Source organism: Hippocampus bargibanti, linkage group LG18, assembly GCF_051943395.1.
Source record: "Hippocampus bargibanti isolate YZ-2025 linkage group LG18, ASM5194339v1, whole genome shotgun sequence".
In the NCBI taxonomy this organism is placed as follows: Eukaryota; Metazoa; Chordata; class Actinopteri; order Syngnathiformes; family Syngnathidae; genus Hippocampus; species Hippocampus bargibanti.
The window spans coordinates 11,242,802-11,262,686 of NC_142751.1; the positions used below are offsets into that span (position 1 = coordinate 11,242,802).

At 41.0% G+C, this 19,885-nt stretch overlaps 1 protein-coding gene across 2 annotated transcripts; it reads left to right on the forward strand.

Annotated features, from left to right (window-relative positions):
- Positions 1-4,816: 4,816 nt before the first annotated feature.
- Positions 4,817-19,774, forward strand: LOC148884625 (ceramide transfer protein-like). Of its 2 annotated transcripts, none has more exons than XM_089021261.1 (16): positions 4,817-5,240; positions 6,680-6,814; positions 10,387-10,503; positions 13,249-13,356; positions 13,505-13,640; positions 13,894-13,980; positions 14,063-14,220; positions 15,331-15,423; positions 15,509-15,592; positions 15,744-15,836; positions 15,920-16,015; positions 16,804-16,936; positions 17,014-17,084; positions 17,674-17,802; positions 17,889-18,018; positions 18,339-19,774. In XM_089021261.1, the coding sequence occupies exons 1-16, from the start codon at positions 5,130-5,132 to the stop codon at positions 18,464-18,466; spliced, it is 1,809 nt and encodes a 602-aa protein (XP_088877387.1). In that variant the 5' UTR covers positions 4,817-5,129; the 3' UTR covers positions 18,467-19,774. The 2 variants fall into 2 exon arrangements, with proteins under 2 accessions (XP_088877387.1, XP_088877386.1); XM_089021260.1 differs by having other exon boundaries at positions 4,818-5,240; positions 13,502-13,640.
- The last annotated feature ends 111 nt before the right edge of the window (positions 19,775-19,885 follow it).

The window sequence follows — 19,885 nt, forward strand, 5'->3', positions numbered from 1 at the left end:
AGTGTTACATAAGACCACTGCATTTACCTCTATGAATAAATTTCATTTTTCTCTTTTTTTTATTTGTTATTCAGAAAGCATCAATTTCAACTGAATTGATTTGGGACTTGCCGGTTAAATAGTAAATAAAGAATGGAGGCGGATTTTAGGTGAGAGTTTAAGCTCTAAAAAAAAAAACAAATACGAGAAAATGGGCATATATAGAAACAGCTTTGAAAGGCGCTTAAAATGTAATGTGTTGTTATTATAAAAGACAAAAAACTGTCTTAGACAACAATACACAAAAACAAATTACGACACCAAGAAACAGCAAAAATAGATGCATATTTCCAAAACATTTGAAAAATAATCAACAAAATAAAAAATGTAACAGTATTTGTCACATTTGGAAACTATAAGGAAATATATTGATATTAAAATAAATACTAATGATATGCACAACGGTGTGATGCAAAACACAATACAGCAGAGGAAGAACAACAACCTCATTTGACAATCCCTTTGCCAGAATATTAAAAACAAAAGTCAAAACCACAATCCACTGGTGAAAAGGACGCTTTTATCCTCTCCTTTTGAACCGCTTCATACAAGAAAGCGGGTGCAGAAAGTGCTTAAGATTGAATGACTGTGTCTTTGTGTTGTCAAATTATTTTGTTAGTTTTTTTTTTTTTTTTTTTCTTTTGACGTTAAGATTGCGCCTTTAGAGTGGCTGCCTTTCCAGTAGTTCCTTTATTTTGTTTTTCTACTTCTTCCTTTCCTCTCTCCCTTCCATAACTTTGCTGCTGTAAAATGTAAATTTCTCCTCTGGGAGACTAATAAAGGCTAATCCAATCCAAAAATAGGAAAATATTACACAAACGCAAAATAAATTTCTATCATCTTGATTGACAAAAAAAAACAACTATAAAATACAACTATTACTAACTGGCAGTAATGATATCTTTTACAATTTTAGGGAGTAATAATTACAAGCAAATGTAATCATCATTTACCTGCAAACCATTTCATCCCTCTCAGACAAACTCACGAGTGTAAGAGGTGGCACAGCAACTCGCTCCTTAATATGTCATGTCACATTAAAATGGAGGCTAATCGATGAACCTTGTGACAATGATGTTAATTGCTTCCCTCTTCCTGTCAGCCGAAGGTTGGGCAGTATGAGTTGTGCTAAATCACCATCAATCATCCTGTTGTCGACTGTCATGTTTTTTGTATACATCTTTTTTTAAACTCATAACTGTTGTTGTTGAGCCATCACAAACAAGTCTCTCTTTCCTTTTGTTTCATCAGTTCATGTTTGATCTGCTGAGAGCCGTGTTTCAGGCGAGATGCGGTGGATGGCAGACAGAGCGATGAAGGGAAACGCCGGTGATTTCTCAAAGGCAGTCTTTACTCCCTGTACCTCCTTCACATGACAGGGAGGCTTCATGTGTTACTCACAGCTGGGACTTCCGTTCGGTGAGGATTGGCGGATGATGCGATGGATGTGTCGTCTCAGCCCTCGCCTCTCAATGGAGGTGACAGGGTGAATGTTTGCGTGTTGTCTTATTTTAGATAATGGCATCGTAATGTGCTTGTACCTTGCAGATGTGTACGACTACAGTACACAGTTGTACAGTCTGCGGCTGAAAGGAGCATCACCGCAGAGCGCCGATAAGTATGTGGAATTGTCGCGGGTTGGAATTGAAGCGGATTTACGTGGGACAGTAGATGTGAGACAATCTTTTCGTCATTGGATGCTACAGCTTCATGTTTGCTTTTAACATTTAGCTTGTACATGTCATGGTGACCCTGATCCACTGGTGAAAAGGACACTTTGAGCCTCCTCTTTCATCTCGAATTGCGTCATAAAACAAAGGGTGCAGAAAGTGCTTAAGCTTGAATGACTGACTGTCTTTTGTGTTATGTCACATTATTTGTTATTTAGTTTTTTTGTTGTTGTTTTGACTTTAACATGGCGCTGCGAGAGTGGCTGCCTTCACAGCAGGTCCTGTATTTTGTTTTTCTACTTCTTACTTTCCTTTCTTCTTTTTTTCATCACTTTACTGCTGTGAAATGCAAATGTCTCCACTGCAAGACTAATAAAGGCTAATCTAATCCAATTCGGCTGACAAACACTTTTAATATGACCAAAATCAATACAAATAAATGGAATGTGGATTTTCAGTATATGTGGATAGACCTGGACCCTAACATCGGCGAGTAAGAGGTCTGTGGATCTTCTACATCGCAGATGGGTGCAGATACAAGGTGTTATGCAACAGTGTAGCCTGCTGGCTAATTATCATACTGCTGCATTATCAAAATTGTGTAGCCTTGAGTAGGCATCAACCAACGTCAAGCTTTTTGGCCCTGGTGAAGGAAGTAAAAAGTCATTGCATGATTCAATCACCAACCCCGATTGCTTTATTCTCCCTTGCATGCTTCAATCTTTTGTCATTTAACATTTATCCTGCTTCTCACTTGGGGAAATGAGGGAAATTGTTGAGCTGGCAAAAACCAGCCAGTCCAGCAAAGGTCAAAACAGTAACCGCGCCACTGACAAATGACACACACCGCTCAATAACGTTCTGCTCTGTTGACCTTAATGTGAGGAAGTATGTAGGTTTAAGCTGCCGCGTATGCATTGCGGAACAGATTAAATTGAATTCTGTCTCTTACAATCATGTATTTTTTTCCCCATATCACATTTCATTTAAAAAAATGATCACCATCTTACAAATCCTGACAATGTTCAATACATTGTACGAGCTGGCCTCAGATACTTTTTGTATACGTTTTTGAAAATCACTTATGACCAAATACATGGAGGAGTGCAATAATCAAGTGTTAACAAGAGAAAATGAAGACCAAACCTCGAGAAACATCTTGTAAAAATACAACCACTCGTGCACTATATGTGTAATTGCGAGAGAGGGCGCTACCAGCTCATGCATAGGATCATCCATGCTTTTAATTAGCCACATCAGGGTAGAACATAACCAGTTAGAAAAACATTTCACAAGAGTGTGACATCATCCTCCGTAAACACATGATTCACACCGACCTTTGTCTTACCTACGCCTTGATCACTGACCATTGAGTAACATTCAGTTGGAACGAGGATATGATTTAATCCTATCTGATCGCCCGATATGACTCACTACACTCACTATCCTGAGTTCTCAATCAATCGCAGATGTAGGGTAAAGGTGAAAAGACATTAAGCCGGTGTTATCTAAAGTAGCGGCGAATAAATGCCAATTGAATAAATCATGGTTCTGCTGAGATTCCATTTGATGCCCTAATTTACTGAGATTTTTTTTTTCAAATCCCGTATGCATGGTCGATCTGTAGTATCTGCAAGAGCCATAGTGAAAAAAATAAAGGCCTACTCTCAAAACACGTGCCATATTCTGGCTACAGTTGAATAACATCAACTTCCGGATCCTGTGACATCTCCTCTTAGCAATACAGAAGTGTTACATTGTTGCAGCTAATGGAAACCTTGCGGTTTTGGAGGTCTGGTGACTACGCCAGATGACCGCAGAACTCGTGAGGAGGCTCAACGCTCTCCTCTTCCTTGTACAAATATAATCATTCTCCCTTCATGTAATATTGGTGTTAACATTTGCAGAAGAAGGCTGAGGGATTACAGTGTGACTCATTAGGCAAAGGTTTATTTCAAGCATGGGGGAGGGTTGCACATGAACACTTTAGTGGATTACTTTTTATTCCAGGAAATGTATACACATTGAGTAGCCTTAAGAAGGAAACTTGATTGTGAGTCAGTCAAGGTTCAACATTTTTGCACAGTCCCATATGTAAAATACATTTTTCACATTTAGTTTTTGCACATTAAGCTGTTGAGTTCTGTCTCATAAAAAATGAAATAAATTCTATAGGTCAAAGTTTCAAATATCTTACAGATGAAAGTCTTGTTCTGCAAACTGCCAAGTTGTTGCCTCACTTTTGATATAACCGCTATTAAAAAAACAACAATTGGCTGGCAACCAGTTCAGTGTGTTCTTTGTTGGGATAGATGCCAGCCAGCACACCAGTGACCTTTGTAAGAATAAGTGGATTAGAAAATGGGTGACTGGATAGAAAAAATAGTCATCAGATGAAGTAGGATAATATTGCGCATTTTATAAAATCACAAATAATGTAAACAAAACACGTTTTTTGTACGAATAAGACAACCTTAAAATGATTATAGTTGTATAAATCCAGATTCTTTCAAATGAAAAAAGTTATTACCCATTTAAAAAAAATCATCGTACAGGTGTATCAATTGATACATAGTATCTAATTATTAATGAATGAAAAAGCACATATACTTTACTATACTGTATAAATAAATTGGCTTTGTCTGTATTTTCTCGTGATGGGTCACAAAATAAAGTATTCTAAAATATATTTCACAACATTTTAACAATTCAGAATTTACTTCACTATTATGAATCAGGATATTATACACATAAGGATTTTATTTCACTATTTGCACAAAGTATCATTCATATCCATTGCTATAGTAGCATAAGATCCTCCAGGTGTGCCTACAATGTGGCTCGTGCATTCATAATACATTAAAATAAAAAAAAACACGAACGAGGTTTATTTATTTCCATTCGTTTATTAATTCATATATCGCTGTGACATTGATTTGAGTTAGGGGGTTTCCATGCCGCGTGTTTGCCTTCTAAATCGGTCTCCCTTTTCTATTTCCAGTGGCATCAACACAAAGGGGGCGGGACCTACCTCTCAATTTCAGGAAGAGTTTATGTGACGTCACGCGGGCCAGCGCCCAGCCGAGCTGTTGTCGCGCACACGCGCACAAGACGTGTCGACACGAGCACGCGCGAAGCACTCGAGTTGAAGCACGAGTCGGTTGAAGAAGAGGAAGAAAGACGGTCGGGGCGAGACGTCAAGTTAAGACATGGCGAATAGCGGACAGGCAGTCATATATTGCATTTTCTGAACGACACGGAAGGATTTACGTTTGTCTACCGTGGTCCGTTTGTTTTTTATATTTCTTTACTATTTTGTCCTTTTCCTTCACCGACATGATTCGGTGAGCTGTTGCCCCCTATTTCACGTCCGGAATTAGTGTGAGTCGCCCACCCTAGCTTGCTAACACCACCGCCGACATGTCAGACAACCAAAGCTGGAACTCGTCGGGTTCCGAGGAGGATTCGGAACCCAGAGAAGAGACCGGGAACTTGGTGGGCGTCGGCGTGTTCAGCGGGGTACTCAGCAAGGTGAGTCTGACTTATCGTGGGGGTCATTTCCTTCCTGGTTTGACTTCAAACGTTGCTATGCAACTTATTTGCATCGTGTAAAAGAAAAAAAAACTTTCATAAATTGTGGTTGGTGGTGTTGCAACACAAAATCAGCGGTAATCATCATAGAAAGTACAATTCAACTCAACCACAACAGACCACCGTGAGAATTAGATTTTAAAACAAATACATGACCTGTACTGTTATGTTACTCCATGAGCCGCCTTACCTCGAAAAAACACCTCCGGTCCAATATCCCAAGTAACTAGCAAGCAGTTCTTCCCTTCTCACTTTGTTGACATTTGACTAGTGAACCTTCAGTGTTTTGTGGTGGTAAGAACTTTTGTCCATACCTACCCCATGGGCATACAAAATGACCTATAACAATCCCAACGCGAAATTAATACAAATCTAACGTTTTAGGGCCACACTAAATGCAAACGTAATCAGAGCTGTACAAATAAGACCGTTCAATGCATTCTTCCAAGTGACCAAAACACATGTATACAAACATAAAAGTGAAACTCAAATCATCCATGCAGTATAGTAAGTAAACACACCACCTCTCCTGTCCCCAGGTTTTTACCTAAAATTTACTAAATTTGCACGTTTGGGGCGAACCAATCACTTTTATTGGTGAAGTTATGCATTCATAGTCGCCCACAGTCATGAAACAGATTGTGTGGTCTTGAAACAGATTGTGCACTGAACTGCTAACTACGCACATTGTGAGATTATGTGCATATTCACTTAGAGAGGACCTCACCTGCTCCACGGTGGCACAGGCAAAGTCCAACATACGTCACTGAGGCCTCGCCGGGGGGATTAAATAATGAGGTGGCAGCTGGCAGACAGTTAACACGCGCCTGTTCCAGTTGGCTTTACATCTGATAATAAGTATGGTGATAAAAATGAAGACCTTAAGAAAACCTTTATTTACTACATAGTAGTAGTGGTATTTTGTGTAACTTCCCATGTTCCATGCAAAAGAAGTTAACTACAGTTTAGTACCACTAAAATAATCTGTCCATTAGGGATATTTATAGGGCCAGAGCTACCAGCACAATTTTAGTTCACTGACGAAGCTTCGCGGATAAAGAGCGAAACATCCGACACCTTCAAAGAAGTACAGATTGCGTCTGAAGAAACCTTTTCATCGATGGACCACTCCTGTGCGACTGAGAGCTTACACAGACAAACTAAAATAAAGTTACTCATGTTTGAAGAAAGTGTTAATATTCAACAGATGAAAGTATTAGTCTGCACTTATTGCACAACAGTGCGTGCAAAACAATGGCTCATGTCTTGTAAAGCTTGTAAATTGGGTCGCGTATGTCTCGGGGCACCTGTAGATTGTAAATGTAGAGTTAATTAATGCATGTGGATTTTACCACGGGTACTTCTCTTGTTTCCCGCAGTGGACCAACTACATCCACGGATGGCAGGACCGCTGGGTGGTGCTGAAGAACAACACGCTCAGCTACTACAAGTCGCAGGATGAAACCGAGTACGGTTGCCGTGGCTCGTTATGCCTCAGCAAGGCCATTGTCACTGTGAGTGTCCCCCTTCACAACCCCCCAACGCACACTTCGGCCAAATGCAATGTTTTTACCACAGGCATAGCACAAGCTGCTGACTGGTTAGCCTCATGTTGCGTCAGGTCCAGACACTCAGCGGGTTTTACAGATTAAAATTCCTCATTTAATCTTTCTTAAATCGAAAGGATTTGCAAAGAAATAATTAAAAAATACAATATTTATTTGTTTTTCCCAATCACATAGCTGACAAGCTTACCCCCCGCCCGTATGTTTACCGTGTCTATTTTCCTGCTTGTACTACAACAGTCTTGTTAATTTTTTTCAAAAAGCTGATTTAAAGACAATAAAGCCATCAATCCGTTTTTCATAGGTCTTAAAAATGCCGGGGGGGTTATAATAATTAGGAGCTTATCTACATATTCTTAACTCATTCACTGCCAGACAATGTGCAAATATGTGTCCACTCCATTGCCCGGGTTTTTGTCATTTTCACTCAATTTGCAGGACCCACAGAATATTGAGTTTTAGGACTATTTAAACATTCATTACAGTGTTAGAAACCTTAGTCTCTTCTTTCACCAGAAAGAGTTAATTACCAAGTTATATGGGTCTGGAGTTATCTGATCTTGAAATGGGGGCAACTGTACAAAAAGCAAATGTTGCCCCCTCGTGGGAGGGAAAATCATTGCCAGAGGTCTGACAAGCGCTTTTTCGACCCCCCATCCCCGCAAGAAAAAAAATCCCAAATAAATTTGGGAATGGCAGTGAATGAGTTAAAAACTTTTTTTTTACCAAATTAAAAGCTTTAAGGTGAAATAGTTTGCATTGATTCTGTCTCTCCAGTTTTTTGTCACATTTTGGCAGATAGTTTTACATCAACGACCGTATACCCGTCCAACATTCTTTAGGGTGTTGCAATTTTACGATCTGCTGCTACTTGTGGTAGAGAAGCCAAGGGTGGGGGCAAAAAGCGAATGCCCGTCCAAACAACAATACACATGTTCACACACGGAGACACCAATGCATGCACTAAACTTTAATCGATTTGGGGAGCAGAAGGCAAGGGTGTTAACTCATTCATTGCCATTCACAAATTTATTCGGGAATTGAAAATATGACGTAGAGTGCCATTCCCGAATCTGTTCGTGTTTTGTTTTTTTCATGCTCGGGTGCCGATAAAGCGCTGGCCATGGCCTCTGGAAGTTTTTTGTTTTCCACAAGGGGGCAGTATTTACCTTTTTTTCCATGTTAGCGCTTTGTCCCAGCTTCAGCTGTTGTTTAACCAATATGTATGTATTGCATTGTGTTTTGGACAGCTGCCCCCTTTTCAAGCTCATGTAACTCCAGACTCATATAATTTAGGAATTAACTCTTTTTTTTTCTTAAAAAAGAAGAGAGTCTAAGGTTTCTAACGTTATATTGAATTTTTATATAGTCCTAAAACTCAATATTATGCGTGTCCTGGAATTCCAGTGACAATGACAAAAACCCTGGCACTGGAGTGGACACATTTTTGCACACTTCTGGCAGTGAATGAGTTTAAAAAGGCTTCAGACACAAACATGGTTTGGTTATTTTCTTTGGAAACCTTATTGACTGTCATGAATCACCCTTATTCATCTTCCGAAAGTGGCTTTTATGACTTCCTTATGAGCACAGATACCCCATGTTTTCAAAATAATGTGAGTCAGACATTGAGCATTCACCCGACGGTTCTCATTTCCTGAATCCCCTTCGGACAACGCTGACTCGGCGAAGTCAGCTGAGAAACCTTTCGCTCATTGTTCCACATGTACACGTGGTTTAAAATATATGTCCCGTGGCCAAAATGTCGTCTTTATCGGCAGACTAAGTCGAGAATACCAGCATACTCGCCCTCTCCAGTCATTCGTTTTGAGATGGCAAAGATTCACAGATGACATCACCACTTTGGGTGACATTGCCCTGGTACGAGCAAACAAATACAGAATTTTATTAGTCACTGTACCCTTTTTTGTTGACGTTAAGTGTATTTGCATCGCTTCGACCCTCCATGGCCAATGTAAATATTAACCTACATGCCGCGCACTCACTCACTTTGCCAGGTCTAATTCCAACGCGGGGATAACAACGCTTCTACTTTTATATGAGCTGGTGTTTCTCAAGTAAACAGTCAAATCCAGGGAACGATTGTCAGGGGTTACCTTGTCACAGGAGGTCGACATGGAAGTTGTATGAAGTGTGTGAAAGGAAGAGTCGCTTCGAGCAGGAAATGTAACTCATGACTTCCTTTTTACAAAAGTTCAGTTGTCATGGAGGAAGATCCGCGATCACATGTTGTTACAGCTCGTCTTCCTTCTCGCTTTCACGGTCAGCGTTTACTAAAAGTGGAGTTACGCTTCCGCTTTTTGAGGCTGTTGATACCACATTTAGAAGTCGAGTTTTCACTCGGGATCATGGTCTGCATTTAACTCATTCACTGCCAGATGATGTGCATAAATGGATCCACTCCAGTGCCAGGGTTTTTGTCATACTACATTAAATATGACGCATGTGTCAAAGTCAAGGCCAGATGTGTCTCGTCACATCATTTTATTTGGCCCACAAAAGCAAATCAAACTTGTGAAATTCCATGATGCTTGAAGTCCGAACCAAAATTTGAAATTGTCCCATGTAAACTATAATAAAGTAATTTTTTTTAACTTCAAATTTTAAAACGAGTTATTCATTAACTCATTCACTTCCAGACGACGTGCCAAAATGTGTCCACTCCAGTGGCTTCTTTCATCAGAAAAAGAGTTAATTCCTAAGTTTTATGGGTCTGGAGTTATGAGTTTGAAATGAGGGTGGCTGTCCAAAATACAATGCAATGCATGCGTATTGCTTTATATAACACTTTTACAACAGCTGAAGCTAGAACAAAGCGCAATTACAAAACATGGAAAAAAGGGAAATACTGCCCTCTTGTGGAAGTGAAAAACATTGCCAGAGGTCTGGCCAGTGCTTTATCAGCACCCGTGCAAGAAAAACCAAAACCCGAACAAATTCGGGAATGGCGCTTTATGTCATATTTTCAATTGCCGAATAAATGCGTGAATGGCGGTGAATGAGTTAAGAGTTAAAACATGGGTGGATACTAAAATTATGCTTCTGAGTTAGGGTTTCTAAACCAGTGATGGTTGTGATTGTCTGGGTCGCTATCTTGTATCCATAATTGAGAAATGTCGTTACACGCTTGTCCCATTAAAACTCTTAACCAGTGGCGTTTGAAATGAAATAATCAATAAATTGTCATCATAATGCCATTGGTCACACTTAAAAGGATTAATAATTATACATGCGCTAAATTAAACCCTCACACATTGCATTATGCATGACAAGCACATGTGATGTGTTCGCTCGGCATGCGCACACACACACACAAGGCGACCGCTTGCTTTCATTGCCGATGCAGCTGTTTGAGCACACTACGAGCCGGCTGTCACGTCCCTCCCCAATGTGTGTTTATTCAGCTTTTCCTTTTCATTTCTGCGCCTGTGTTAGCAACTGATGGCCATCATCACAAGCCAGTCAAACATCACAGCAATGTTGTTTTTTTCTTTTCGCAGCCCCACGAGTTTGATGAATGCAGGCTGGACATCAGCGTCAATGACAGCGTGTGGTACCTGAGGGCCCAAGACCCCGAGCACAGGCATCTCTGGATCGACTCCATCGATCTGCACAGGGTCAGCAGTGTGCTCTTTGCCTTAAACACAATCTCTCATTCACTGTCATTCACGAATTTGTTTTTTTTTTCTTACCAGGGGAGGGGGGTGCCGATAAAGCGCTGGTCAGACCTCTGGCAACCTATGCCTTTTGTACAGCCGCCCTCATTTCAAGCTCAAATAACTCCAGACCCATATAACTTTGGAATTAACTCTTTTTTTCTTGATGAAAGAAGAGAGTCTCAGGTTTCTTACACTGCCAGTCCTAAAACTCAATATTCTATGGGTCCTGCAATTTGCTTGACAATGGCAAAAACCCTGGCACTGGAGTGGGCGCATTTTTGTACATTGTCCGGCGGTGAATAAGTTAAAGTCCCACTAAATTCCTTTTGAATTTGACGCATCAGAGAGGAGAATATTGAACACAATTGGCGTGATATATAAAATGTGGCTTCTGTCTTTTTCACCATGACGTGCATGGATTGGATTGGATTTATTAGTCTCGCAGTGGAGACATGTATATTTCACAGCAGCAAAGTGATGAGTGGAAAGGAAGAATTAGAAAAACAAAATGCACCTCTAAAGGCAGCCAATCTCCATCCTACACTCATGTCCAATGAATCTCTCTAAAACGGATACAAAATTCAGAATTCACTTTACAGCATATTTCAAAGTGTGTCAGCGTATTTATCATTGTTGTGTTTTGATCACCGTGTCAGAGAAGGAACACGGAACGAAGGCAGGAATTCGTTTTCATCCGTCCACCATGGGGCGTTTAAGGATCCTTGTTTTCGTGCGTGTGTATAGCGCTAATGCTTCACAGAGTGAAAAACAACTATAGCCACTAGGAAGTCTCTCTCTGACTTCCTCTTTGAATGTCACGACGCGGTGTTACTTTTCGGACAATTCTCCAAAGTGTGCTGAGAATTTGTCACGTATATGCCGAAACAGCTCTGAATGAAACTCATTACAATTTGTAAATAATGGCAAATAATATCATAACAATACTTAACTCATTAAATGCCAGACGTTGTGCAAAAATATGTTCACGCCACTGCCAGGGTTTTTGTCATTGTCACTCAAATTCCAGTATCCAAAAAATATTGAGTTTTAGGACTACATAAACATTCAATGCAGCGTAAGAAACCTTAGACTCTCTTCTTTCATTAAAAAAAAGAGTTAATTACTAAGTTACATGGGTCTGGAGTTATATGAGCTTGAAATTGGGATGGTTGTACAAAATACAATACATATTGATTTATGTAGCGCTTTAACAACAGCTGAAGCTGTCACCAAGCGCTGACATGGAAAAAGCGAAATGCTGCCCCCTTATGGGAGGGAAAAACATTGCCAGAGGCCATGGGCCAGCGCTTTATCGGCACCCAAGCATGAACAAAACAAAACCCGGATACATTTGGGCATGACGCTCTACGTCATATTTTCAATTTCCGAATAAATTTGTGAATGACCGTGAATGGGTTAAATATGGGATGTCCATGTCGCTTAATTTCTGATTATGGTAACATCACCAAATCCCGGTTAACAGTGATTTTGCAAGCCTATGCTAAAGATGGGAGGATGCACCACACGAGGAGAACGTCATTCACGTTTCACTTGAGCTTAGTTTTCGGGAAATCCCCCCCTCGATCCATTCAACGCTCCCCCTCCCCCATCTCCTGACCAGCCCGACGAAGCATCACGGGGACATGACTCACCCTCGTTCACATCCACTCAACACACATATTTTCGCTGTCATTCCACCCATAGCGAGTCACCACTAAAAAACTCAACTCTCCCTCAAATTACTCTCCAGACCACCATCGCCTTGGAAACACAACACGAGGCCGGTATAACTGTCGGGATTCCGCCTTGATACAGTATATTAGCGCCACTGAGAGATCCGGAGATAAAGTAGCCCGGCAATCACTTCTGCTCGACAAGCCGCTTCCTCTCATTTGATTACGTCCTCCTTATCACACAAAACAGCTCGGTGGAGCATGGAGCAGCCTTATACACGCACGCGGCGCACTCATCACATCTGAGCTGATTAATGAGCGCGTGCTTGCTTGAGTGTGTGTGCTCTGGGCTCTAGAGACCGAAATCTACCAACAGAGTTAACTCCTGGTCGTTGACCTATAGTTACCTTTGCCATGTGTGGTGGGAGGGAAAAGGAGGTAGAGGGTCTGTGCTGCTCTCTGGTGGAGCACCAAAGTAAAGTCCATAAAAAAGAGGGACACAAACATGTTACCATGACTACAAAACATATCACGCTAGTTGTCAGAAGTTTCCCCACCTTTGGTGGGATATGGTGCATATTCTCCATGGGGAAAAAGTAAAAAAACAACAACAGTTTGGCATGAAAAATCCTCACAATGTTAACTCATTCACTGCCAGACAATGTGCAAAAATGTATCCACTCCAGTACCAGGGTTTTTGTCATTGTCATTCAAATTGCAGGACCCACACAATATTGAGTTTTAGGACGACATAAACATTCAATCCAGCGTAAGAAACCTTAAACTCTCTTCTTCTTGTTCGAAATATACAAACAAATTCGGGAATGGTGCTCCACGTCACACTTTTCAATACCTGTATAAATTTGAAAATGGCAGCGAATGAGTTAAAAAGTAGATTTTTGCACCTTATGTTGTTCTGTCGGGGACATTCTCTCAGAAATAGCGTCCATATTTTTCCATGTCATTGAGGTCATTATATTATCATTATTATTATTTTTCAAATTTTATTTTCGTCCTTTTTCTTCACCAGGCTGATCCTGGCTACGGTTCCGAGTCCAGCCTTCGACGCCACGGCTCCATGCTATCGCTCACTTCCGCCACCAGCGGCTACTCTGCCACCTCCACTTCCTCTTTCAAGGTAACACGATAACTCGTCCTCCCTTCGACAGGTCTCCAGATGAACCGAACATGCAATTAGCGCTGACGCAAGCTGTAAAATTACACATACGTTCTTGTTCTCTATGTTGAATGTTATCATTCCAACATGGCTGCCTTGTTTTTAGAAGGGTCACAGCCTGAGAGAGAAGCTGGCCGAGATGGAGACATTCCGAGACATTTTGTGCAGGCAGGTGGACACGCTGCAGAGATACTTTGATGGCTGCGCTGACGGTGTGTCCAAGGACGAACTGCAGAGAGACAAAAGTAAGCCGACATCCCGCCCAAAGTTCTTCCTTGAAGGGCAGTTTTGTGGTATTGGAGCCACAGTCAGTGTGTGTGTGTGTGTGTGTGTGTGTGTGTGAACATGGTCGCCTGCGTTCGTAACGCCTTTTGTCCCCATCCCCACTCCCCCTTCCTCAAGATAAAAATGCGCCTTTGTCACGCCAGTCCGATGGCCTCACACACCTGTGTGTACTCGTGTGTCAGTCAGTAAGAGGATCGCCTGTTTTTGTTTCAGTCGTGGAGGATGATGAGGATGATTTTCCCAGCATCCGCAATGATGGAGAATTTCTTCACAACAACAACAACAACGCCAAAGACAAACGTAAGTCAGGCAAAAAAAAAACGTCATTTCACTCCCGTCCACACGCTTAAACTGACGTTTGTGCTCTTTGCGGCCGTGACAGTTTTCCACTGCTCCAATCCGAAGGCGTTGAACGGTATCGACTTCAAAGGCGAGGCCATCACGTTCAAGGCCACCACCGCTGGTATTCTCGCCACTTTGTCGCACTGCATCGATCTGATGGTCAAGCGAGAGGACAGCTGGCAAAAAAGGGTGGACAAGGTAAGCAACACTTAACTCATTCATTGTCACACCATGTGCAAAAAAATCCAGTGCCGGGGTTTTTGTCATTTTCACTCAAATTGCAGAACCCAAATTGCAGAATATTGAGTTTTAGGACTACATAAACATCCCATGCAGCGTAAGAAACCTTAGACTCTCTTCTTTTATCAGAAAAAATTATATGGGATGTTTCATGCCCTCCTCATACCACATAATAAAGCGCACAACAAATTAATGAATATCTAGTTTTCAAATGTGTAGTCAAGAAGAATGACTGATTGTCTCTTTACATATGAAATTCTGGTTCGGACTTTAGCCAGCGTCATGGCACTTGACAAGCTTGTTTCGCTTTCGCGGGCCGAATAAAATGATGTGGCAGGCAAGATTTGGCCCCCGGGCCTTGACTTTGACACCTGTGCTATATGGAACCTTTTTTCAACATGTCAAGAAACCTTATACTTTCTTTTTTTCATCAGAAAAAAAAGTTAATTCCTAAGTTGTATGGTTCTGGATATATTTGAGCTTGAAATGGGGGCGGCTGTACATACAATGCAATAATGACAAACATATTGATTGATATCGCGCTTTAACAACAGCTGAGACTGTAGCAAAGCGCTAACATGTACAAAAGGCAAATGCTGCCCCTTGTGGAAGGGAAAAAAATATTGCCAGAGGTCTGACCAGCACTTTATCAGCAAGAAAAAAACTAAACCCGAACAAATTTGATCATAGCGCTCCACGTCATATTTTCAATTCCCGAATAAATTTCGGGATCAAGTCAAAGTCAAAGTCAGCTTTATTGTCAAATATGCTAATATGCATGACATACAACACAGATGAAATTAATGTCCTCTCGGACCCAGCGTGCAAGACATGCAAGGCACTTATAACGTGGCTAAAAAAGACATACAATTGACAACAGACAATACATGTAATTTCTGTATGTAAAGTGAGGTAGTGTCCTATGGAAAGTGAGGCAGTGACGTATGTAAAGTGAGGTAGTGAGGATGACTGTGAATGAGTTAAGGGATAACACTACGGATGTTTAATGGAAGTTTTGAGCTGAAATTGTGCGGGGGTGGTCTTTTAATATGCAAACCTTGGCTGCAGGAGATGGAAAAAAGAAGAAGAATCGAAGACAGCTACAAGTCGGCTCTCAATGAGCTGAAGAAAAAGTCCCACTTTGGAGGTCCAGATTATGAGGCGAGACCATCAAACGAGTCATCTTTTTCTTTTGGTTACTTCCGGTCATGAGCTCACATATTGACGTCTTCCTACTGCCCTACAGGAGGGTCCGAACAGTCTCATCAACGAGGAGGAGTTCTTCGACGCGGTTGAAGCTGCTCTCGACCGACAGGACAAAATCGAACAGGTACGTGAGTTGGGTTATATCATGGGAAAAAAGACAGCAGCCAAGGCTAACATACTACTACTACTGCTTCTACTTCTACTATTAAAATAACCTTAAATATTTACCAGATGTGTCAACGTATGTGCACTTGTTTACATGTGTCATGTTACAGTGTCAGACGGAAAAGACCAGAATCCAGAGATCGAGTCCACTTCCACCAGCAGACATTTTCTCCAGCTCGGGCTCTCACAGATTATCCGAACAGGTTATATATTCGTCCGTTTTTCCGTCATTCGTGCACATCTCCACGCTGTAAAATGTGAATCGTTTTCGCTTCCTCACTCGTAGGTGGAGGATATGGTGCAGAGTCACATGACCTACTCACTCCAGGATGTCGGCGGTGACGCCAACTGGCAGCTGGTAGTGGAGGAAGGCGAGATGAAGGTATGTCGCAATGACAGTCAAATTATTAACATAAATTATAAAGTTGAAATCCTGTTCTACCACACAAAAAAGTCAAGTTATATATGGCTGACACAGCCCCCCCAAAAAATAAAAAAATAAAATGAGTGCTGATATGCGCCTTCTATAAAAAATAATCTCATTTTTTTTCATGATTCTATAGAACGTCTATGTAAGCTCTCAGTCGTACAGGAGTGGTCCATCGATGAAAACGATTCTTCAGCCGTCATCTGTACTTCTTTGAAGGTGTCGAACGTTTCGCTTCTCATCCGAAAAGCTTCGTCAGCAAACTAAAATGTAAAAGAAAGGGGAGTAAAAGAAGCTTTTTTTGAAAAACAGCAAAACCCTTCAGTAAATCGCCATGGTAGTGTGATCGTGCTTACAACAGACTTCTTAGATCGTGACCACATAGGCTTAGTCATGCTGATGAGATGATACCAGGGTGAATGGGGCAATCAACGCCAGTCATAGAACATAATCAGTCAGGACAAAAGAAGTAATCAGATTAGCTTCAGGCAATAGTCCTCTGCTCCCCCCAACCTTCGAGTAAGGCCCTATCGAAGCCGAGGTCTGGCACCGCAACCTCTGGACCTTAGGGATATTAGGGTCAGAGCTAGCAGCACAACTTTAGTTCGCTGACAAAGCCTCTTGGATGAGAAGCGAAACGTCCTCTACATTCAAAGAAGTCCAGATGACGACTGAAGAAACCTTTTCATCGATGATTCTATAGAAGTAGATCCAGACCAGATTTTTTTCTCCCATCTGTTCAGGTTTACAGGAGGGAGGTGGAAGAAAACGGCATCGTACTGGATCCTCTCAAAGCCACACACTCTGTGAAGGGCGTGACGGGTCACGAGGTGTGCCACTACTTCTGGGACACGGCCTATCGCAACGATTGGGAAAGTATGTCGGCTTTCGCAGCAAAAGTTCGGGTATGCTTGGGTCTGTCTCGTTGTGACTTTGCGCCATCCTCCTCACAGCCACCATCGAGAATTTCAACATCGTCGAGACGCTATCGGAGAATGCTGTTATCGTCTATCAGACGCACAAGGTACGACCACACTGCAATTCTACTGTGAAAAATGTAAAAAACAGTTGGAATATGATTTAAAAAATACGAATATTAGTTTTTTTAAGTCATTCACTGCCATACATGTGCAAAAATGTTTTCACTGCATGGCCAGGGTTTTTGTCATTGTCACTTGAATTCCAGGAACCCCAGAATATTGAGCTTTAGGACTGCATAAACATTCAGTACAGTGTTAGAAACCTTAGACTCTCTGGTTTCATCAGAAAAAAAATCCTAAGTTATATGGGTCTGGAGATATTTGAGCTTGAAATGGGGCGACTGTACATAATAAATATATATTGATTTATATAGCGCTTTAACAGCTAAAGCTGGAACAAAGCGCTAACATGGAAAAAAGGCCCCCTTGTGGCAAAGAGAAAATATTGCCAGAGGCCATGGCCAGCGCTTTATCGGCACCCAAGCATTAAAAAAAAAAACATTCGGGAATGGCGCTCTGTCATATTTTCAATTCTCGAATAAATTCGTAAATGGCAGTGAATGAGTTTTAAAAAGGGGGCGTGTCCAAATAGATGGCAACAATAAAATAAAAGTGAATAATGTGCACTTTCAGAGGGTCTGGCCCGCCTCCCAGCGTGATGTCCTGTACTTGTCGGCCATGCGCAAGATGGTGGCCAGCAACGAGAGCGACCCTGACACGTGGCTGGTGTGCAACTTCTCCGTGGACCACCACGATGCGCAGGTGAGCGACGAGGCGTTAACTTTCTCTTTTCCAACATTCCTGTGTTTATTCTTATTTTTGATGTATTTGTTTTTTTATTATTTTAGCCGAGCAGCCGCTGTGTGCGTGCTAAGATCAACATCACCATGATCTGCCAGACCTTGGTCAGTCCACCGGAGGGCAACAAGGAGATCAGCAGAGACAACGTGCTATGTAAAATCACATATGTGGCTAATGGTGGGTCACAAACACAGACGTCAACCTTGTATACTTATGTTAGGATGTTTTTCGCTATTATTTGTCATTCGGTGTTCATTAAGTAAAACTTTTGCAATGCAATTTCATTTTTTTTTCATTTTTTTTTTGGTAGACAGAAAAAGTGCATTTTTCTTTAAAAAAATGATGGGAAAGCAATATTTTCACTGAGTCACATATTTTACCTGGGGAAAAAAAATCCACAAAAACGTCCATGCTTTCATATTACAACTTAAAAAAAAGCACATTTTACCAATAAAAAAATATATTATTTATAAATGCAATGTTTGTCTTTTGGACAGTGAATCCCGGAGGCTGGGCTCCAGCAACGGTGTTGCGGGCGGTGGCCAAGAGAGAGTACCCCAAGTTCCTGAAGCGCTTCACGTCTTACGTACAAGAGAAGACCGCCGGCAAGCCAATCTTGTTCTGATCCTCTCTTGCAATCGCTATTGTACCAAGTCATTTTTGAGACACATTGCAGTGGAGAGGATAAAAAACACACACACACACACACAAACACAAGTTCACACAATTGGACAATCGTCGTATTTTCTAGGCAAAAAGTCAAATTTAGAACAGTTGAGAGATGTTGACTTTTTCAAAGGAATTTTCAGTACTTCCAATTTGTTTTTTTTTTCCTATTTTTTTGTGTTAAAACGCATTTTTTCCCCTAATTGCCTAGTACCTCAATGCAAAGTGCATTTAAACCACATGTACTGTTTTAGACTTGCAGCTTTCTTTGCCAGATGGTCAGATGATTTGTTCACTTGTTTCAAGAACACTGAGGGGACCACTGTGATGACTGTGAACCCCCTATGACGTGAAACGCTAATTCTGCTAATGAATGCACCTGATTTTCGGTGCACAAGGCGGGACCGGACCACCTACATTTTTTTAATGTGTCGCATAGGCTTTTTTTGTCTTGTCGTCTGGACGAAGTGGAGCCCAAAATGCCTGAGTGGGTTAATTTGAAGTGGACATCATAATAATTTGATAGACACCTGTGATGTCAACAGACAAGTGCCCAATGCTCTGTATTGAGAAACAAAGTATTTTTACAAACCTTATTATGTTCAATTTTGATTATTCTACTTAACTCCAATGAAGCACTCTGACCTTCCCTTTACTAAATCATTTGTTTGTGCATTTTCACCCTACTGTTATGTTGCAGGCTAGATTGACCCATTTCAAATATTTTTCTTCTTATTTGTTTCCACATTTCTTTTTTTAATGCGATAATTTTCAACAAATCTCAAAGGTTACACAAATGACACAAACTGTTGAGGAAAGTGCAACTTTTTGAATATTTTTTCTTGTAAAATCAAACTCATTTTTTACTCAAAACAGATGCAATTGCTTTGTTTTGTTTTTCATTCAAGAAATACGTTTCCATACTTTTCTCTTAACTTATAAAATGTCATTTATCTAATTGACCCATTTGCTTTGGAAAAACATTCTTAGATTTGCTTCACGTGAGATTTAAATAGCATGTGTGTAATTTGGAGAGTGACCCACTACATAGCAGCATATTGGAATGGTTTGTATCTACGTTTTGAGATAAGTTGCTCAATGACGACATATTGTCTGGCGCATCATTTACTAAATGTTTGTGAGCAGTTTGCTGTTAGAATGTACTTGCAGTACATGGACTGTACATAGTTAATGCATACTAATGCTTTGAAAAGTAAAACGTACTCTGACCAGATTTCTTTTGAGAAATAAAAATGTTTGACCAACACCGGAGAATGTAAGTTCCTGTTTCAAAAAAAAAAAGCGTTCTTTTCAAATTAATAATTTGACAGATTTCACTTCCGGGTTGAATGTTGCTGAAAAGGATGGGAGCAATGCA